At 39.0% G+C, this 23012-nt stretch overlaps 1 protein-coding gene across 1 annotated transcript in view; it reads left to right on the top strand.

The window, feature by feature from the left end:
* Positions 1-8425: 8425 nt before the first annotated feature.
* Positions 8426-23012, top strand: part of LOC306649882 (NXPE family member 3-like) — a gene marked incomplete at its 5' end in the record, with an annotated part of 29455 nt that continues 14868 nt past the window's right edge. Inside the window, 3 exons of the mRNA XM_079121321.1 lie at positions 8426-8482; positions 15843-16597; positions 22303-22382. Coding sequence (XP_078977447.1) covers positions 8426-8482; positions 15843-16597; positions 22303-22382 — 892 coding nt within the window. The remainder of the gene's footprint in view (positions 8483-15842; positions 16598-22302; positions 22383-23012) is intronic.

Here is a 23012-nt window from a genome sequence, read left to right as displayed (position 1 = left end):
GCCTAATACGTGTGAGGCACTGGGTTTGATCCTCAGCACCACGTAAAAATTAAAAAATAAAATAAAGATATTGTGTTCATCTACAACTAAAAACATTTTTAAAACAGCTCTGATGTCTGAGATTTACTACAGAATAACTGGGAGGGGCCACATTTTAGAAGGGGTGGAAATGGAAGAAGATTAGCCACGTTTTGATGATTGTCGAAGCTCGGTGGTGGATACAACAGGTTTGTTGTACTAGTGTCTCTGTTTGCATGTTTGAAAATTTCCATAACCGAAACTTAAAAGGAACAAAAAAAAAACCCCAGATTTTCTAAAACACCCAGTTAGTGATAAATGAAAGGATGATGATGGAGTTGTTCCTGAAGAAATAAGGGCTGATGTTTATATTAAATTTCAAAGCGCAATCCCTTATCTATTGAAAGTCATTTTATAACCCTAATGGGCAGTGAAGAGCTGAGACTCCAGTGTATTATTTGTGAAGATGTGCAGGCTCACAGGGGAAGGAAGTTATCAAAATGTAAGTGGGATTTATTTATACAAACATCTTTAATGTAGCTTTCCTCTAATGTATTAGCAATGCCTGTGGGGTGTTTACTTATTTATCAACTTTTTTTTTAAGTCTTCAAAGTCTTCTGGGATCTAAAATTTAAATTTTTGGTTCAAAATTATTTTGATTTAAATAAATAATTTGAATATATAAACTAACTAAATTACTATTTTTAACATAAAACCTAAAATAATTATTTGAAATAAAATAATTTAAGTAAACTAAATTTGTAACTACAAATTATTTGCATTCAAAATCTAAAATAATTATTTGAAATAAAAAAGGTAAAGAGATAAAATGCCAATAGAAGCAGAATTTAATATTTCATATAAAAACATTAGTGCTGGGACTGGGGTTGTGTGTGGCTCAGTGGTAGAGCACTCACCTAGCAGGTGTGAGGCCCTGGGTTTGATCCTCAGCACCACATAAAATAAAGGTATCAGGTTCACCTACAACTAAAAAATACATATTGAAAAATAATGGGATCTTTTCCATTCTTCTTCTGTCTGTCCTCCTCACTTTTCTCTATCCTCCTGGCTTTCCACTCTCTCTAGCGTGCGCCCTTTCTTTTCCTTTCTCTTTTCTTCTCATTTTCTCTCTTACTCTGCAGGGAGACACTCTGTTCGCTTAATAAACTCCCTCATGTGATTTCCCGTGTCCGGCGTGGTTCCGTGGAAATTCCCTTACAGTGGTGCTATGACTCGGATCTGACTCCCCAGTGCCCCCAGACAAGGCTTGCATTCTGCCTGGTTGCTCTGCTCTGCATTTATCACTGGACTTCAGGTTGGTGAGTAGGCCGGTTCCCCTAGGCTGATTTATACGGCAGGCCCGCTTAGTCGGTCTTATCTGCTGGGTGGATTCCTGATTTTATGATTTTATTCCTGATTTTATGATTCTCTCAGGGTTGAGGCTCATCTCGCGCTCGCACAGTCACCCTCAAAAACCCTGATATCAGGTCCTCAACTCTTCTCGGCTTTTGCCTGGCCCCACATTGATGTTTGTGTGATGACACGATCAATGTGCTGCCCCTCATCTCCAGCCCAGTACTCTGGCCTTGGGACGCCCTGGCCACAGACTCGGCTGTATCAGTCCCCACCATGGAATCTGGGTCCTCCAATCTGGCAGATTCCACCCTGGGAACCCTTTGCCAGACCCCTGGTACTTAAAGCCATCAAAATCTGTTTGTGTAATGGCACACCGTGAGCCAGCGGGCAGATGGAAAGGGATTCCTTATCTTCAAGTCTCTTCTTTCTTGTTTCTTGGCTCTTCCTGCAGGCTCAAGCGCCTCCAGACCCTGCTTCCACCTCAGTCAAGGCTTACATTGAAATGTAAATGGAGGAAGGCGCAGTGGGAGACCAGTTTCAAACCCAAGGAAAAAAAAGTGTCCATTTTAAATTTCTCCTGGGCCACAACTCAGAATGCTTTTCTCCCTTTCACCTTTTCCTCTCCTTCTCATTTTCTCATGCTACAATTAATGACCATTATCATTTTTCTTCTAGGACTTTTGTTTTTCTTAAATGCTATATTTTTGAGCTCACAATTTTGATCCTACATACCTAGGTTAATAATTTTTGATCAGCTCTTTTTATCCAACTCTAGAGTTATTTTTGAACATCTGTTACATTGCAATGGAGATAAATACTACAAGGCCTTTACTTTTGTGTTAAATATAAGCGCACATAAAAATTAAAATTTTAAAAGTGGATCCAAATATTTTTAATTCATGTGATTTAAAGAGGTTCAATTTAAATTGGGTAAACTAATAGAAGTAAAATGTCTTTAAAATTAACTCACAGTCTCTAGGTGGTCACACTAATAAAATAATGTCTAACATCAATTTTTCTAGGACTTTTCTTCAAAAGGAAAGAGACAGCAAACAGTGTTTACACTTGTCTGACATCTTGTTTTTTTTTTTTTTACATTGTCTGATATCTTGGTTTTTTTACAATAAGATGAATGAATTAAAGTCAACATGTATGGGATTACTCAAATGTGTTTGTTAGAGACATCTAATTAATTTACAAAGTTATTCCATGGAGTAACATACTTAAAAACATTATTCTTTGTACATTAAATGTGTTCATATTTTCCAGGTATACAAGCCTTTAAAGCAGAAAATTTGTCAAGCTGCTATTCTCCAAATTAAACTTGTCTGTAATGGTCAACCTATCATTTAATGTTCTATTATAGGACCTGTCATCAATAGGGTATATATAAAATTTGTTAAATGTATTTCTAAAAGTTATTGAGAGGACAGTTAAAAGCTCTCTCAGCTTTTCTTTAATGCTTACATACATATATAAACGTTGCTGACATACCTCTTTAGATCTGCATTTCCATCAGAGAACAGAGTTCCATCTGATCTCAGCTTAATCTTCAAAATCTGTGTTTATAAACCTTTATGTTCTAATATTCCTTTGCCCCTCACTGAATTTGAGAATTTGGTCATGCTGGTCATGGCAAAAGAGGAAAAAATTAACTTTAGGAAAAGCCCCGCCTTACCCGAGATAAGGCTCTGCCTCACAACTCTGCTGCATGTCAGAATGGCTCTAAAGTAAGCCAGACTTTAACTCATTTAAAGTTGCATTCAAAATTCTGATGTTTGTTGTAAAGACTGTGATCTCAAACGGGAACTCAGCCAAAATTCAAGATAGCTATTGCACAGACTTTTGTTTGTGATTCCATTTTGTATTTTCCTTGTAAACTCTAATTGTTGCCTGATCAATATTTTGCAGAAGTATTGCTTCAAGAGCGAACACCGTATAATGTAAACCTCAATTAGATAAAAGGGGGTAAATAACTGTGGAGTTATAGACATTGAAGCTAAAGCCCAGTACTCTTACTTTATGACTGGTGAGACTGACTTGCTTGATGGTTAAGATCAAACTTAGAGATTGAGACAGAGGTCAAGAAAAAGTCCATATTTGGGTCTTGCCCTCAAAGTCAGCCTGAACCCAGGGAACAAGAGGACTTCTCCAAGGAAGCTTTGCAACTCTGGGTCACACAACCTCCTGAGCAAGGAGATTGATGAGGTCACTAGAGGAAAAGCCACTCAGTGCACCTGCTGCAGAGGAGGGTCATGGAAAAAGGGAGACACCCCTAATGCTTCCAAGGGGAGCCACCTCATTGAGAAGACCCTGCCTAACCAATGGCACTAATGGAGCTAAGAAGCTGCTCTTAAGTTCTCAATGAGTGACCCCTGTGGGAACTCAGCTGACTCTTTAACAGTCAGGAACAGGTCACTTTGACCAGCTTGATCTTAAACATCTAGCAAAATAGTTAAAACCAAAATATAGCCATTCTTGGGCATTTAAAAGCTACAAAAGAGAGATTCTTAGGCAAATGTGCCTAATAACTATCAAGAGAAACTGCCAGAGTCAGAAGTTTTTAGTCAGTTTAAAGCCTACAGATACAGGTAGTCTTAATCTATGTTTGCTAGTATCTCTACTAAATGTGTTTACATTCCTGATAACCTAGATAATGTTAAAGTTCCCAAATAAAGGCCTTGTCCTCTCCAGCCTTTGCTAGACCTTGTTATGGGAAAAACTTCTCAGTTCTTCCACCCCCTGGTGAGGAATTGTTGACTTCAGTCATCTTTATGATATGCATTGGCATGTTCCAGATTCTGAAACATTTATATTGTATCAATCTCATTTCAGTACTCATGTCTTTTTGTTCTTCTCTCATAGAAGCACCCATCCCTAGATGCCTTTACAACCTACTCTTCCCAACCGGACTTCTACCTTGGACCCCTCAATTGACCCAATTTCTAAAAAGGGAACTCCAAACTGCTTGCCCCACGCTGCCCCCTTTCAGCTCGAAGAAGCCAGAGTGGTTATCGACTCCCTTTCCCTACAGCAAAGGAGTTCCTAGAATTAGAGGTGTAAATAAAGTCAGAATTGGGGATAGGCAGTTAGTGTAGAAATAGGGGATCAGTCAAATCGAGGAAATGAAGTCCATGAAAACCATCTGCCTTTGGAAGTCTGGAAGGAGAATGGACTTTTTACATCTCACCTGCAAAACCAGCCCCAGTCACTTAGGCAGGAAGGAGAGATAATTCTTCGGAAGAACTGGAGAGCAAAAAATTTTCTTATAAAAAAAGAAATGGGGGAATGTAATGTATAAAGCTGCTTCCCCGCCCATCAGGTGCAGTCATTGTCCCCACCTCCCAACCACTTGTCAATCTGTGAACATCCTATCTAGCTATTGGTTCATCAGTCAGCTTGCAAGTATCCTTCTCCGATATTGGTCCCCTGTTAGCCCGGCGGAATTCAACTGTTTTACTGTAGCTTCCCCGCCATCTTTTCCATTCTTCTTCTGTCTATCCTACTCACTTTTCTCTATCCTCCTGGCTTTCCACTCTCTCTAGCATGCACCCTTTCTTTTCCTTTCTGTTTTCCTCTCTTATCCTGCAGGGAGACACTCTGCTTAATAAACTCCCTTATGTGAAAAAAAAAAAAAATGGGAAGTAAATAACACAAAAGTGCTAAAAAAATTTAGTGCTTTGTGAGCCTCTCACAGTTTGGACTATGAAGAGTGAAAAAAAAAAAAAAAAAAAAAACCCAAAAGCAAAACAAACATGAGTAATTGCTGAGACATTAAGGAAAGACTACATTAAAGATGCTTGCTTGAAAACATCAGTTAAATTCGTAATAAATAAGGTTGTCACTTCTTAATGACACTGTGGAGAGCAGGCTGTGACCTGGCCATGATATACAGAACAGCGGTTTTCAGGCTGTGCCTGAACCTGAGGTACTGTTTGCCATCACCTGCTCCATTTGAGTTAAGTGTCGAGGTGGGATGACTCTTTACCTTGTTTGTACAAGTAAACGGCCTCATCTGTTTGGCACAACCATAAGACATAAACTGATAAACAGATCATGCTAATAAAAATGAACTTCTATAGATGTGTCAAATTAATCAGAAGCACAAGGATGCATGGGCATATCACACTCATTTCAGGAAAACCAGGTCCCTGATCTTACTGGACAAACCAGATGGCTGAATGAAGCAACCCCCTCACTCAAGGCCTGTAAAAGGAGGAGCACTCTGAGACTGGCACATGGTGGTACCCTGATCCCATCACCTGGTTACTCCTCACAAGCTTTGCCCAGGAAAATCTCCATAGTGACCAACCTCCAAATCTCTGTCCTCAGGCTTTAGAAGAATTTCTCCTGCCTGTGATGATCACACACAGCTCACTCCAATCTGACATCTCAAGCTGACACTCTGAAACTGCCCTTTTGTCCGGACTGTGGCCTAGAATGAGTTCCTATACTTAGACAGCTCTGTGCCCTGAACAAATTCTTAGGCTGGTTCCTAATCTTTTTGTTTTGTGGGGTACCAGAGATTGAATTCAAGGACACTCAACCACTGAGTCACATCCACAGCCCTGTTTTGTATTTTATTTAGAGACAGGGTCTTACTGTGTTGCTAGCACCTTGCTGTTGTTGAGGCTGGCTTTGAACTGGAGATCCTCCTGTCTCAGCCTCCTGAGCTGCTGGGATTACAGGTGAGTGCTATCAATTTTATCTGCTCATTTGCATTCATTCTTTGCATTCATATCTACTCTCTGCTGTTCAGCTTCCTAAACCCCCTATCTAAATATGTCTGTATATGTAGTTGATAGATAAAAAGATATTCTGATACATATATTTTTCTGTAAAGTGTGAAGTATGACTTGAGTGTTATAGTTGTTAAAAATTAAGATCGGAATAAAAGAATTTGTTTTTGCCCAGCTTATGACTACCAGGTGACCCACAAGTATTCAGTAAACTGCCACTGAAGAAAGAGATATAGTCTGTGAATTTATTGTTTTTCAATAAATTCTGACATCATGGAAAGATACAAACATATTTGGTCTACGTTAATGACATAACTTGCCCAGGACAGATGCCATAGCTTAACATATTCAAAGTCAGTAACAAGGGCTGGGGTTGAGGTTCAATGGTAAGGAGTACTTGTCTGGCAGGTGTGAGGCACTGGGTTCGATCCTCAGCACCACATGAAAATGAATAAATAAAATAAAGGTATTATGTTCATCTACAACAAAAATAATAAATAAATAAGAAAATTTAAAAAATTAAAAAACAGAGTAACAAACAACTGCCTCATAGAATACATAAACTTTTCACAAAGTTTGGTGCTCTACCACTGAGCTACCTCCCCAGCCCTCAAAGTATTTTTCTTTGCAATTGTATGAACAGAGATATTGTTCACAGGGGAGTTCTTCTGGAATACGTGTCATAGAAGGAAGTTTTGTAGCTAATAAAACAACTAACTCTCACATGTAAAATGCATCAATCTAGGTAGGATTATATTGTCAAAAAGACAATTTGGAGTTGTCATTTTGTGTAGAATATGTTCTGAAGTTGTCACTTTGTGTTGGATTTGTTTGGACAGGCCACAAGAACAGGAAAATACTCTAGTTTTTATGTTGCTTGATTCTAATAACAAAATTAGGGCACCTATTTTATATGTCCTTTTTCCCATTTCTTTTTTTCCTCTAAATTTATTTTGATTACATTTTACAAAAAGCATCAGTTTGTGATGCAACCTGGCCTTCAGCTGCAGGGTGTGCATTTACCATAGAAATCCTCACACCCTCCCATAAGCAGAGGAGTAAAAAGATGTGAGTCACAGCTTAGCTTCTAAAACTGAAAATCTGGGAACAACCAAAATACTTACAGACAAGAGAAAGGAGAAATAAATTTTGAAACATACAAATACTGGGAAATGGTTCAGCATGTTAAGTGAATTAAACCAGAACTGCATATATCAACATGAATGAATCTCAAAAACATGTTGGGAAGAAAAGCAAAGGAGAGATACAACATGATACCACTTATTCATAGGTTGGATCAGACAATGACAATCTTACATATGTATTTTATGGGTATACTTTAGGGATGGTATAAATTCCTAAGGAAATCAGAAATATAATAGGCACTTGGGAAGGACTGGAGGAAAGCAGCTGAGGAGGTATTTTATTTCTTTGCACACATTTGAGATGTGAGTGGCAAATTGCTATGATTTGGTAGAGTTGGGTGGAGGTGACAGTAAGATTCAATTGTTATTTTTATTTGCTTCTTTGAAATTTTCACAAATATGACAACTAAATCTTCACTTTTTAAAAAAAAAAAATTTTGTAGTTGTAGAAGGACAAAATGCCTTTATTTTATTTGTTTATTTTTATGTGATGCTAAGAATTGAACCCAGTGCCTCACACATGCTAGGCAAGCGCTTTGCCACTGAGCTATAGCCCAGCCCTGGAAAAATCCATTTTGACTCTCTCCAATGGATGCCCTTTCCCAACTTTGGGCATTTGTCTTGCTAAAGTCCTTTCATTGTAGAAACAATGTATCAATAAAGCAACTACAACAAACATCAAATACATTCTAAGAAAATTTGTAAGCCAACAACAAACTGTAAATTCTCTCACTGTTGGCTTTTATAGACAGTGAATTACCACCTATACCTGAGTCTTGTAAAAGCAGCAATTTTTCAGATGTACAAGCCAGGCTTCGCCCAGAGACTTGGTGAGTGGTCTTTGGTACCCAGGAATGGAACCTGTCGTACAGGAAGCTGTGTTGGTTCCAAAAGTCAGAAGTGAGACTCTAGGATTCTGACAGAAAACCGGGACCTGGCAGTGTGGATTGTGAGAATCCTGGAGAGACACAAGGGTTAGAATAGAGACATAGTATTCCATAGAACATGTAGGTAATGCCAGGTGACAGTGTTTAAGGAAATTGGAAAGCCGCCACAGTACACTCACTCCCTTGTGATGGGAGTGTCTAAGTCTGTGCTTCTTTATGCTCCAACTGAATGCCCAATTCACCCTTACAACTCAAGAGTGTAGGCTGCACGAATCCATTCATGGAACAATTCAAGGGCTACAGGATTCTGACTGTGGGGTTGCTCTTTCTGGTTTGGGTGAGTACATCCCTCGCTTCTCATGCCTCTCATCGCTGGCTCATTTCCTCCTTCCCTATGCAACCTCTGGTTTGGATTGGTTAAATGCAGGTGAGGGAATGGAGAGAAGAACTCAAACTTTTGATCTCTGTCCCATGGGACTCTAGAAACAGTAAATGCAGGGTGGAATGTCAGTTTAAGGCAGAGGGTGAGCAGGTTGGATTTTCAGCTCTATCAGGGAATCTAAAACAAATTTGGATTTCAATGTCAAAAAACTGGTTCCAGTGCCACGTAAAGAAACAGAGTGGCGGATAAGAGCCTTACTGGCAACGAGTCAGCAAGTTGGAAGAAGGGGACTTTTGTCCTTAAGAGCCATCTTGCTCAGGGACTCAGGCACAAAGCTTACATAGAGATTTGGGGGAGGTATACTTTTAGTCTCAGACAGGTAGGTGGGACACCAGAAGTGGTCATAAATTTCTAGGTAGTCTGCTTTTTGGACATGCATACCTCTGCTATCTGAAGGTCACTGAATATTCTGGATCTTTTAGAGACCCAGAAAAAACACTTGTTAGCAAGTCCCCTTTCCCAGGAATTAATCCTTGCAATTCATCATTAAGACACAGAACCGGGCAGATACAGAATACAGAAGAGCAAGAGGCAATTTTTTTTTTTTTTTTTTTTTTTGCCAGAGAACAGTTTTAACTTATTAGATGGATTCAATCTGAGGTGGAGGGGCTGGGGAGATAGCTCAGTCAGTAGAGTGCTTGCCTTGTAAGCACTAAGGCCCTGGGTTCGATCCCCAGCACCCCCCCTAAAAAAAGAATAAATAAAAAAGGACATGTTTTAAAAAAAAAAAAAAAAATCTGAGGTGGCATCAACAGCAAATAGGAAAGGAATAATAATATATCATCCAGTTGTGTGACCTCCAAAATGAGTCATCTTAAAAGTCAACTGAGGCAGGAGGATCACAATTTCAAAGCCAGTCTCAGCAACTTAGTGAGGTCCTAAGCAACTTAGCCAAACCCTGTCTCAAATTTGAAAAATAAAAAATAAAAAGGGCTGGGGATGTGGCTCAAGGGTTAAGCACCGCTAGGTTCAAACCCTGATACTGGAAAAAAAAAAAAAAAAAAAAAAAAAAAAGTCAACTAAAAACAAGTGAAGCCAGAAGTTTTATTTAGATTTCCTCTCATATAAAGAGTTTTTATGGGGAAATCCCAAAGAGGAAAAAAAAAAAAAAAAGTAATTCATGGTGTTCATAGTTTTCTCGCCTTTGAAATGTTACAAGGTAGAACTTTCTACCTTGTAAAAGTAGTTAAGCTATAATGTAAATAAAAATACCGTAAAATCTTTTTTTAAAAATATGTTTGTTAGTTGTTGATGGACCTTTATTTTATTTACTTATTTATATTTGGTGCTGAGAAGTGAACCCAGTGCCTCATACATGCTAGGCAAGTGCTCTACCACTGAGCCACAACCCCAGTCCACAAAATCTTAAATTCTCAGTAAAAGTCAAAGATACCATACCTATGTAATCATGACCTAAGATGAGCAATGGAAATTTCCACCACCCTCAGACGCCTCTCCTCATGCTGGCTGTCACCCTACTATCGCTTCTTTCCAAAGTAGCCAATACCTCAACTTATGACAATATAGTCAAATTTTGCCTGATTTTGAATTTCTTAGAAAAGTAATCACACCACATACTCATTTATATGCACCTTCTTTTGAGACATCATTTGCTTTTGGGGGGGTTGGGGTGGTGTACAGGGGATTAAGCCAGGGGTGCTAAACCACTGAGTCAGATCCCAGCCCTTTTCATTTTTTTAATTTTAAGAAATGATCTTGCTAAATGTCTTAGGAACTCACCAAGTTACTGAGGCTGGCTTTGAACTTGCAATCCTCCTGCCTCAGCCTCCTGAGCTGCTGGGATTACAGATGTGCACCACCATGCCTAGCAATCTGCTCAATTTTCAATTGGATTTTTTTCTTGCTGTTCTGAATACCTTCTCTCATTCTCCAGGTGGTCTCTTCCGATTGTTTCCTTTGCTGTGCAGAGATTTCCTAGTTCAATATAATCCCATGTGTCTATTTTTTTTTGCTTTGGTTGCCTTATTTAGGGATATTATAAAAAAAAAATTCACAGCCTACATCAATGTCTTAAGGTTTTTCTGCTATGTTTTCTTTTAGTAGTTTAATAGTTTCCAATCTTACACATAGATCTTTGATGCATTTTGAGATTTTTTTTTTTTTATATGGTGAGAGAGAGGGGCTTCAGTTTCCTTCTTCTGCATGTGGTTATCCAGTTTTCCCAGTACTGTTTATAGAGATTGTTCTTCCTTCAATGTATGTTTCTGGCACCTTCGTCAAAGATCAGTTGGCTGTAGATGAGTGGATCTGGGTTTTGCATTCTCTTTCTTTGGTCTGTGTGTCAGTTTTTATGCCCATATCATGCTTCATTGGTTACTCCAACATTGTAATATGCTTTGAAGTCAGGTATTGTGATGTCTCCGGCTTTGTTCTCTTTGCTCAAGATTATTTTGTCTATTTGGGGTCTTCTATAATTCCACATGGATTTTAGGACTTTTTTTTCTATTTCTGTGCTATTGGTATTCTCATGGAGATTGCATTGCCTCTGTCCATCACTTTGAGTAGTATGAACATGTTTACAACATTAATTCTACCAATCCATGAACTTGGGATGTCTTTCCATTTTTATTTATGTCTTAAGGTTTGTGGTGACTCTTTAATTTCTTTTATCAGCGTCTTGTAATTTTCATTGTGAAGACTACTTACTTTCTTAGTTAAACTTATTCCTAGGTATTTTATTATTTTTCTGTAACTATTATACATGTGATTGCTTTCTTGATTTCTTTCTCTGCAAGTTAATTATTGGTGTTTAAAAATGGTATTTTTTTTGTATGTTGATTCTGTGCGATGTTAATGAGTTTCAATTTTGACAATTTGTTGGTAGAATCTTTAGGTTTTTCTACATATATTATGTCTTTCTTTGCCACATCTGCTGTGAAAATGAAGACCATTCTCAGCAACCAGACTATTCACATTCCAGAAAGTGTTGGTGTGACTCTGAAGGGCTGGGCCCCAGAGGAACTCAGTGGGGAGACTTCACATTGGTGTAGATTAGTCTTCCTGGAATGAAAAAGAAGAGGTGGGGCTGGGGATATAGTTGTTGGTAGAGCGCTTGCCTTGCAAGCACAAGGTCCTGGGTTCAATCCCCAGTACCACAAAAAAAAAAAAAAAAAAAAAAAAAAAAAAAAGGGACTCTTGTTGCTCACACTCTCTGTAGCCATGTTCAGAACACAATCAAGGGCGTTACACTGGACCTGTGTTACAGGATGAAGTCTGGGCCCACACATCCTCATCAAAATCAATGTCATTATTTGGGAGAATGGGTCTCTTGTTGAAATCTGAAATTTCTTGGGTGAAAAACACATTTTCCATTATAATTGTATTGATTGTACTTCTCATTATGTTTGAACAGTTTCTTTCTTTTTCTGTTTTACTTAGAGTTTTAACTAGAATGAATGCTGACAAATCAAATACCATTTCAGCATCTTTTAGTAAACTCACATGGGCTAATTTTTTTTCATCTTTAGATTTTGACATAGTACTTCGCATTGATAGATTTCTTGATTTTTAAAAATTAATTTTTTATTTAAATTTTTATTTTTATAGAGTGCATTTTGATTCATTGTACACAAATGGGGTACAACTTTTCATTTCTATGGTTGTACACAATGTAGATTCACACCATTCATGTAATCATACATATACATAGGGTAATACTGTCTGTCTCAGTCTACTATCTTTCCTTCCCCAACCCCCTCCCGCCCCATTTTCCTCTACACCATCCAAAGTTCCTTCATTCTTCTCTCCACCACCCCTGCCACACCCCTCATTACATATTGTCATCCATTTATCAGAGAAAACATTCAGCCTTTGGTTTTATGGGCTTGACCTATTTCACTTGGCATGATATTCTCCAACTTCATCCATTTACCAGCAAATACCATAATTTTAATCTTCTTTATGGCTGAGTAATATTTCATTGTGTATATATACCACAGTTTCTTTATCCATTCATCAATTGAAGGGCATCTTGGTTGGTTCCACAATCTAGCTATTGTGAATTGAGCGGTTATGAACATTGATGTGGCTGTGTCACTGTAGTATGCTGATTTTAAGTCCTTTGGGTATAAACCGAGGAGTGGGATAGCTGTGTCAAATTGTGGGTCCATTCCAAGTTTCTTGAGAAATCTCCATACTGCTTTCTAGAGTGGCTGCACCAATTTGCAACTCCACCAGCAATGTATGAGTGTGCCTTTTTCCCCACATCCACGTGAAATTAATTTTTATATATGTTTTTTAGTTGTTGATGAACCTTTATTTTATTCATTTACTTATATGTAGTGCTGAGAATCAAACCCAGTGCCTCACACATACCATTTAGGCATTCCACCACTGAGCCACAACCCCAGCCCAGATTTCTTGATATTTCTTGGTAGAACACCTTTATGTTTCTGAAATAAAAGTTACTGGAGTAAACTATATCATCCATTTGTTTTACTACTGTATTTTATTTAGAATTTTCATATCTATAAATAAACATGAGATAAGGTTGCTGTTGGTATCAAGAGCAGGTTATAACATAAAATGAGTCAGGGAGTTCCTACCTTTTTATGGTCTGCAGTTCAGGTTGTTTGGACTGATTTATTCTCTGTAAGCAAACGCTGAGGCTTCCCGGGGATCTCCATCTCCATTAATACCACGAATGGTCACGTCTAGGTCAACTTTATGGATGGGTGAAAGCTTCTCATTCTAGTGTTCATTTGTAATTACCAAATCATTCAGAATTTCTGGATGTTGTCTTTTTCAAAGGATCATTCACGTTTTTGCTTGTTTTTCTGTTGAGTTGCCTGTTTTGCTTCTAATTCATAGGATTTCTTTATGTATCCTGGTTCTTGATGCTTTGTGGGTTGTATGTTGCAAATATCTTCTTCCTCTCAGTGATTTGTTTCTTTCACTCATAACGGTATCTTTAATAAACCATTTAATACCATTTAACAAATGGTATCTTTTTTTAACTTTAAGGATGTTGTATTTGTCAGTCATCAACATGTTCTGTGGTGGTTAGTGTTCTTTTGTATCATGTTTAATTTCCTCATAATTCACGGGAACATAGTCTCCTCTTTGTCCTCTAAAAATCCTCATAGGTTTTGTTTTGTCTTTCATATTTGTTCTTTCATCTGCTTAGAATTAATATTTGTGAATATTTTATTCTCTTATTCTATTTGTCTATTCATGTACCACTTATTAATTATTAATGCTTTAGGGTAATACTTTTTTTTTTTTGGTACTGGGGAGTGAACTCAGGGGCACTCAACCACTAAGCCACATCCCCAGCCCTATTTTGTATTTTATTTAGAGACAGAGTCTCACTGAGTTGCTTAGCACCATGCTTTTGCTGAGGCTGGCTTTGAACTCATGATCCTCCTGCCTCAGGCTCCTGAGCCTCTGGGATTACAGGCGTGCACCACCATTCCCAGTAAGACTTTTTATGTGACTTTTTATTTCATTGATAAATAACAAGTCTTTTTTTTTAATTTTATAGTTATAGATGGACAGCATGCCTTTATTTTATATGTTTATTTTTATGCAATGCTAAGGACCTAATCCAGTGCCTCATACAGGCTAGGCAAGCACTCTGCCACTGAGCTACAGCCCCAGCCCCATAACAAGTCTTAATATTTGATAGAATGAGTTTTTTGAGTTCACTGTACTTTAAAACGTCTTTCTCAGATATCTCTCTCTCTCTCTCTGGATCGCCTCCTTTTGCCTCCATTTTTCACTTATAAGGGCCCTTATATTTATAGTAGGCCCACTCAGGTAAACCAAGATAATCTTACAGTCTTAAATCACCTGATTAGCAACCTTAAATCTCCTTTGACACAAAATCTAACATATTCATGATGTATAGATTTTCCAAGGAGCAGGAATAGTCAAGACTTTTTTTTTTTTTTTTTTTAATTTGGTACTGGGGATTGAACCCAGGGGTGCTCTGGCCTTTTTTATTTTTTATTTTGAGATAGGGTCTCACTAAGGTTGCCCACTGGCCTTGAATTTGTGATCCCTCTGTTTCAGTCAGCCGAGTCACTGGGATTATAGGCCTGGGCCACCGTGCCTGCAACTCATTGTGTTAGATCTGGGGACAATGCAGTGCTTCCTCCAAGAGTTTACAATTTAACAGGAGACATACCTATAAATAAATAGCCAAGCTAGGAGACAATGGAAAGGAGAACAGCAGGTTCCTTACCTTGTGCCTCATAGCACTGACATAGCTGCACTAACAGCCTTCAAAATAGAAGATGATTGCTCTGAGCTCCTACTCCTAATTCCAGGATACCTTCATGTTAACAATCTTTCCATAGATTGGAACTGAGAGGGTTTGGTAAAATGCCCTTCTCCTGAGTTCCCCTTGCTGAGATGGAAGGGATATTGATGAGAGTGGGTGACTATCTGATATGCAGGTACCTGAATTCCCTTCATCCATCACCAGCCCTGTGGCGTGAAACATGGCCTCTCTCCATGGCTCTTTCCATTTGGAACATGCACTTTTCTGGAATAGATTTGTGATTTTATGAAGCCAGTGAGCTCTGGGACCCTGCAGGAGACTCCTTGTCATTGCAAACACTGTGCTTCTCTAGAAGATAATCTGCAGTATCTCACTCCTGTTGCCAGCCCATACCTGACCTGTGCCTTTCTAGAGTTTCCTGCCTTTCCAGTGGTTTCTGTGGAAAGCCGAGCCCAATGAGAGAGAGCTCACTGAGGGGATGATCTCACTTTGTTCTTCCATGGTCCTCAAGAAAATTGAATAAAGGGTTTGCCCTCCCTGACTTTCAACTAGAAATGGGGGTTGGAGATGGCAGTAGGAGAGTTGTGGAAAGAGGGGCCAGGAGGAAAAAATGGGTCACTGAGAATATCAGGCTCTGTGGAGGAAGCAGGATTTGTGAAGAGTGAGAAAATTAAAGATCCGAGGGTTGGTTCCAGGCTGGCTCATAACTTGGGGAGTGGGTGGATATTGGGGGAGAATTGGCACTGGGGGGAATAAGAAAGCTAGGGGAAGGAGACAGTTGAACTCAACAGGACACACAACTTCACCTTTGCAACATGGGATGCTTCTTTTGAGTAAAGGTGGTGGTGACTCCGATGCCAAGTTTGTGAGAGACAGACAGCATGATACAGGTAGGCAGAAGCCCTGGGTCCTACCTGGCAGAGGGGACTGAGCTTTGGCAAATGGAAATCTCCTTTCAGTAAGAAAATTAGAGTAGAATCCACTGACGGATTCCTCTTTCTCTCCCCACAGATGTTCTATTTCAAGATGTCCTGGACTGACAACATCATCTATCAGGTCCCAGGACCCCGACCTGTCTCTAAATATGCCTCCAACTCTGTGGAATCACCCTCTCCCTTGGACTCTCTCCCCCAGGAGCTCTCCAATCTAACCCACCTTCTATATTGGCCTCTGACCCCAGGAGATGGGGGCGACCTTTTGGCCTCCACCAGCCCCAAGACCTCCACCTACCACCTGAGGGGTCCTGCTCAGGCCAGCTATGCCCTAGGAGGCTACCTGGAGGTTGTCCTTGTGGCCAGGGACCAACGGGGCAGGCCCAAGACCCATGGTGGGGATTTGTTTCAGGCACGATTGCTGGGTCCAGGATTGAAAGCAGGCGTCCCGGGGGATGTCCAGGATCTGGAGAATGGCACATACCTGCTGTCCTTCCCTCTGCTCTGGGCTGGGAGGGCCCAGGTGCAAGTGCGGCTGATCCATTCCAGCGAGGCCGTTGGGGTTCTGCGGAGAATCTGGAGAGAGAAAAGGGCCACGGTTGATTTTAGGGGGTATTTCCAGGGCAGGTCCGGGGTTAAAGAGACTGTGATTTGCAATGTTGACCCACACTCAACTGGAGCCAAAGGGCCTACCTGCCAGTACAGGGATGTGGTTTCTGGTGAGCTCTGGTTCTGTGCTCAACCCCCTACCCTGCCCTGCAACTCTTTGGTTGCTCACTCAAGCGGGAGTTACCTGAAGGTGACCACACCACATGATGAGGCCCTGCTGGCAGGGTAAGAAACCCAGAATCTGGGGTATGGATCCCAACCCTAAGCCTCATCTTTCCTTCCAAAACTTGCTCCTGTGATCCAACGGCCCTCCACCACTTCCGCCCGTCACCATCCAGCAGTTATTCCTCCTCTAATACAACATGAGCTTGTTGAGCAACTACCAGGTCACAGACATCGCTAGACAGACATATAGTACACAGGCTGTATCTTTAGAGAAGGTTACGATTGATCTTAGTTTTGAAGTTCAATGAGAACTTCCCTTGGTAAGTATTCAAGACAAAGCAAACTTATCTCAGAGCAAAAGTAGCTGAAGTACTTCATTTATTTATCTGGGTTCCTGCTTTCACTTAATTTTAATCTGACAGTTCATTACTGCTCTGTTAGATCTTCAGATATTTCATAGATTTTTAAATCTACGAAAATTTTCAGCAAAATTTGTTGTGAATACCTCTGTCTGCCGTTCTGTTTCATGAGTTTCGGTGGTATCTTTAACATTGTTTTCTTCAATTTCTTACAGGGTTTCTTTCCTTTCTTGTAGCTCCATGATTCAGAGCACTTAATGCCATCTATTTCAGGCTTCCTTTTATGGCGTAAAAAATGATCAGGGACACGAATTTCCCTCTGAGTATGACTTTAACTGTATTCTCCAAATTTTTATATATGAAGCCTTCATTTTAATTTTGTTTTACACATTTTATAATTTCTACAGTGGCTTCCTCTTTAATTCACAAATTATTTACAAACTACTTTTTTAAAGTTTTTGTGTAATCTGTAAATGATTCGTGAATTATTTACTTTGAAAGTTTTTGAACTTTGCCAGGTGCCATGGTGCATGCCTGTAATCCTGGGGACTCCAGCTTTTTCTTTGTATGCCACATTTCATTGAAAGTAATCTACATTCTGTATTTTTTTAAAAAATATTTTTAGTAGTTGTAGATGGACAGCATGCTTTTATTTTATTTGTTCATTTTTATGTGGTGCTAAATATCAATCCCAGTGCCCTACACATGCTAAGCAAGTGCTCTGCCACTGAGCTACAGCCCGTCTACATTCTGTATTTTTTTTGTGGGGGGGAGAGTACTGGAGATTACCCTCAGGTGCACTTGACCACTGAGCCAACCCGATTTTGTATTTTTATTTTGTACTTTATTTAGAGACAGGGTCTCACTGAGTTATATAGGGTCTCACTATGTTGCTGAGGCTGGCTTTGAACCCACGATCCTCCTTGCCTCAGCCTCCCGAGCCACTGGGATTATAGTCATGTGCCATTGCGCCGGCCTTTAATTGTTAAATTTCTAATTCTGTGTCTTCACTAATGTTTTGTGTCTGCTTAATCTAACAGCTTCAGACATAAACATATTATATTGTGTTTGTAGGTTATGATCAGCTCTCTCTTTCTTTGTGGTGCTGGGGATTGAACCCAGGACCTCATGCATGCTAGGCAAGTGCTGTACCACTGAGCTATATCCCAGTCCAAGGATACCTCTTTGTAACCCAGTAATTTTCACTTCACATATTTCAAGGAGATGCTGTTTTGGACATTCATCTCCGTTTATTTTTTAATGTTATTGGTAAATTATTCATTTTACTCTCTTGCTTTTTCTCTTAAATTCTTATTTTTGTGATATGAACACTGCTATGGCCTCAATTTGCTTGATATTTTCATGGTATACCTTTCTTCATCTCTGTATTTCAGACTTTCCAAGTGAAATAGTTTTAAGCAAGTCTTTCAATATGAACTTTCAGCATTTACTTAGGCATAAATAGATCATGGAAGAGTCTAGGTCCATGAACAAAACTAACTTTCTCTAAGCACAATAGGTTTCAATTCAACAGAGAACTATTAAGTGGTCAATAATAGGAAAATAATGATTATATGTGAACCTCATACTACACAGAAATATAAATGGAGAAAAAAAGACCTACCTGCGTTGATTTAGGATCAGGAAAATACCATTATAGTGTCACAAAGAAAAATGTAGGTAAATTGGGCTACATACAAATAAAAAACTTCTCCCTTACCATAACTGAAGTCAAGCTAAAATCATATAATAATATTAATACTAGGAATAAGTAAGGGAATATTACAAAACAAAAAGAAATATTATATAGCCCAATAGAGCAATGAGGAAAAGATGTAAATGAGAAATCAAAGGAGAAATATTTGAATAGTGAATAAAAAATATACTCACCCTCATGAACAATGAGGGAAATTTAAGATAAAACCAAGATATAATAACTTTTTTTTTGGTACCTTTTACTTTTTAAAAATTTTAAGTCAGGGTCTTGCTAAGTTGCTTAGGGCCTTAGTAAGTTGCTGAGGCTGGCTTTGAACTTTTGATCCTCCTGCCTCAGCCTCCCAAGTTGTTGGGATTACAGCCATATGCCACCATCCCTGGCTCCCAAATAAAATATCTTTAATTTTTGTATAAACAAAATCTTTTTTTTTTTTTTTTCAGTGCTGGGGATTGAACCCAGGGCCTTGTGCTTGCAAGGCAGGCACTCTACCAGCTGAGCTATATTCCTAGCCCTAGACAAAACCTTTTATTATGAAAAAACGAAGAATGATAAAGATGGTAGAAAATCTCATATGCCACTGGTAGGGCTGTTAATCCCATTAGTTATACCATTACTAAATCTTGAAAACATGAGTAATGATAGACACATATTATACCTAAAGTTTTAAAACTTGCAAGCCATTCTAATTAGTATTTTGGATTCATAAGTGTGTATCAACTGTATAAAATGTAAATGAGAATATTAACACTGAATTCATAATAGTGATTTCATCTTTTCTAGGAACAGAATGGGAAAGGGCAGGAGCATGGGGTGTGCCTGAGGAACCTGTAATGTTCTCTTTATTAAGTTTCAGCTTCCTAGTGTGAGTAACTACAGACCAACAAGAAGTTGCAAAAAGAATACATTGAATCATTTGAGCCTCTGGCCCAATTTCCCCAATGGCAACATTTCATATATGAAGTACAGACTTAAAACAGAAAATTAGCATTGGTACAATTCTGTTAACAGACCACAAAACCATTGTTTCCATCAGCTGGTGCATGTGTGTGTGTGTGCATATGTGTGTGTGTTTCTTCACAAATTTCCCCTACATACAGATTGGTATAACCACCATTACAATCAGGATACAGAAATGTTCTGCCACCAAAAGGAAAATCCTTCTACTGTCCCTTATACACTCTCCCATTCTCCAGTGCCTGTTCTTGTTACCTGGCAACTCTTTCTGTTTTCCATCTCTACAGTTTTGTCATTTCTAGATGGTTCTATAAATGGAATCAAACAGTATGCAGTCATTTGAGGTTTTTTTTTTTATTTCACGAGGCACAATGCTTTCTAGATCCACCCGAGTTGTTGCATCTGTTGATAATTCAATTTTCTTGCCACTGATGTACATTTGTTTAACCATTCACCCATTGAAGGACATTTGGGGTGTTTCCAGATTTTAACTCTTAGGAATAAAGCCTCTATGAATATTCATCTATAGGTTCTTTTGTAAAAAAGAATGTTTTCAAAATGCCTGAGTGCAGTTTCTTGGTTGTGCGATTGGTAGATATTTAGTTTTACAAGAAACTGCCAAACTATTGGCCAGAGTGGCTGTGTCATTTTATATTCCCACCTGCCATGTGTAAGAGACACAGTTTCTCTGAGTCTTCTCCTGCATTTAGCATTACTATTTTGACATTTTAGCTATTGATCCATTTCTTTTTAAAGAGAGGTTGTATTCATGTCTGGCAAAATATTAATATCTAATAGATCCAGATGCTGAGTATGTAATAAAAAAAACTTTTAAAAATGATGCATAGAAGGGAGGAAAGGAGCCTGGCAGAGTTATAGACACAGGAGGAGGTAATAGTGGCACACACCTGTAATACCATTAGCTTGGGAGGCTGAGGCAGGAGGATCGCAAGTTCAAAGCCAGCCTAAGCTACTTAGCGTGGCCCTGAGCAACTCAGCGAGAGCTTGTCTCAAAATAAATAAATAAATAAATAAATAAAATAAGGTCTGGGGATGTGGCTCAGTGGTTAAGCACGCCTGGGTTCAACCCTTAGTACCCAAAACAACAACAAAAATAAATAATGGAAGACTGGAGTGGTTTTAACTTTTTGTTTAAACAATTAAAAAATCAAATATAGTGAGTATAATTACATGCAATGATGTAAACATGTCTCTAATATGCTGGTCAATGTGTTTTGTAATTGCCCAGACAGTCAAGCTAGAGAACATTTTCATCTCCCCTGAGGGTCTCTTGTGCCCCTTCTCTGTCAATTTCCTCTGCTAACCTCCAGCCCCAGACAACCAATAGCCTTCTGACAGTAAGTATAGGTTTTGCCTTTTTTTAGAATTGCATAAGAACAGAATCACACAGTAGACAGTCTTGCATCTGCTTTTGGGTCTGTGAAATGTTTCTGAGACTCATCTACACTACTGTATATCAGTAGCTCTTCCTTTTTATTGCTGAATGGCTTGTGTCCTACAGACATAGCACCATTTGATTATCCATTCACCTCTCCATGAACATCTAAGTCATTTTCAGCTTAGGCCATTATAAATAAGACTGCTGTGAACATTGAGGCATGAGAGTTTTGTAGACAAATATTTTCATATTAGGTAAACAACTATGCATCCAGTTTTTAAATGAATAAACATTATTTTTTAGAACAATTTTAGATTCACAGAGAAGCAGAAGATAGCATGGAGTTTCCATATTTCATTTCCTGCATAGCATCTCTTCTGATTCACATCTTACATGAATGTGGTACCTCTGTTTCAATTCATGAACCTGTGGTGAGGCATTATTAAAATTACAGTCCATCGTTTATTTAAATTTCCCTAGATTTTAACTAATGTCTTTTATTTCGTACCCAAGATCCCATTCAAGTTACCCCATTCAAGTTATATTTAGGTTTTTCTTGGTTTAACAGTCTTTCTGACTTCGTCTTTGATGACCTTGAGTTTTTGAGAAGTACTGTCAATTTTATTGTGGGATTCCCCCTCTCTGAAAATGCATCTGATGTCTTTTTCTTATGGTTAGATTGGGATTGTGTATCTTGGGGAGGAAGATCATGGAAGTAGATTACATTTCCATCACATTACATCAAGGGTTCTACTATGAACATGATTCGTGCCTATTGGTGTTAACCTCGTTTGCTTGGCTAAGGGGGTATTTGTTAGGTTTTTGCGCTGTAAAGCTACCATCCCAAACCACTTCTTTATTTCTTACTGTAACTTTGGAAATCAGCAGGCATAACCCGACTCAAAAAGTGGAGAGGTATATCCCCCATTGTCTGAGTGTCCGTGTACCAACAACCAAAAATTCTTCGACTCCCCTTCCTTCCAGAAGTTAGCACTAGGAAGAGATTTTCCTCCCTGGCAGTCTGTGTACTTCCATTTATAGGAAAAGAGAACTCTATGATCTGGCTTGGTCCTCACCTCGACTATTAGTAAGCCAAGAGTTCAAAAATGCAGAAAGTCCCTCCCTCAGCCTCCTGATAAGATTTTTCAAATCCTTCCATCATTTTTTGTCTTTATTGTAACTGTCCAAATTATAAATGTGCTAAATCTAGTGCAATGTTCTCATTCCTTTTTGGAATTAGAGTGGAAACCACAAGTCAATCATCAAATCCCTGTAGTAAAATTCAAATTTTCACCAGGTCGCCCTCCCACAAAGCTCCCCCTCCCTGTTTCTCCAGGAAAGTGACTGACAAGCTGCTCCCTCAGGGTGTTGCTCCAATTCTGATCAGACCAGCAACCACAGAAAACATCAGTCTGGGTGAGTGGGACTGAGTCATGCTGGGCGTGGAGGTTGATGATGGGCTTACATGGGTTTTATTCCTTGACTGAGAGACTAACCTCTCCCCTCCAGGGTAGTAGAGCACAGGGGTTAGTACACACCACACTTCCTGGATTCACATGCTATCCCTGCCAGTCACTTTTTTCTGATTTGAAATCTCTTCATGGAGATATGATTGACATACCAAAAGCTGGCCATAAATACACACCCATGAAACCATCACCCCAATCTGTGCTGTAAACATACTCATCTTCCAAAGGTTACACTTGAAGGGTGACGGCAGTGAGGGACAGAAGATGGAGAATAAATGTGACTTTAAAATCTTACTTTGTGACTAAAGAGCTCGATTTTTGTTTTGCAGTTTTAGGAATATGCAGAACACTGAAGATTTCTTTTCCATCTCTGTTTCAAAATAGATTACTGTAATGGGGCAGGGAACTTTTCCTGCAAGAATGTTATGTTTGTAGAGGGAACTGAGTGCCATTTCATACCCGGTAGATCTAGAGATGTTCTATGAGTGAAGGAAAGTGTATGCTTCAGTCCCCTACTGTAATTATATTTTAATTAAATAGTCTATAAATGTTTAAAAAAATATATTCATCACCTCCA

The sequence above is a fragment of the Sciurus vulgaris genome, assembly GCF_902686455.1.
Source record: "Sciurus vulgaris genome assembly, chromosome: 18".
Classification (NCBI taxonomy): Eukaryota; Metazoa; Chordata; class Mammalia; order Rodentia; family Sciuridae; genus Sciurus; species Sciurus vulgaris.
The sequence above is the reverse complement of the archived record's forward strand: the minus strand, read 5'-3'. Positions and strand labels throughout refer to the sequence as shown.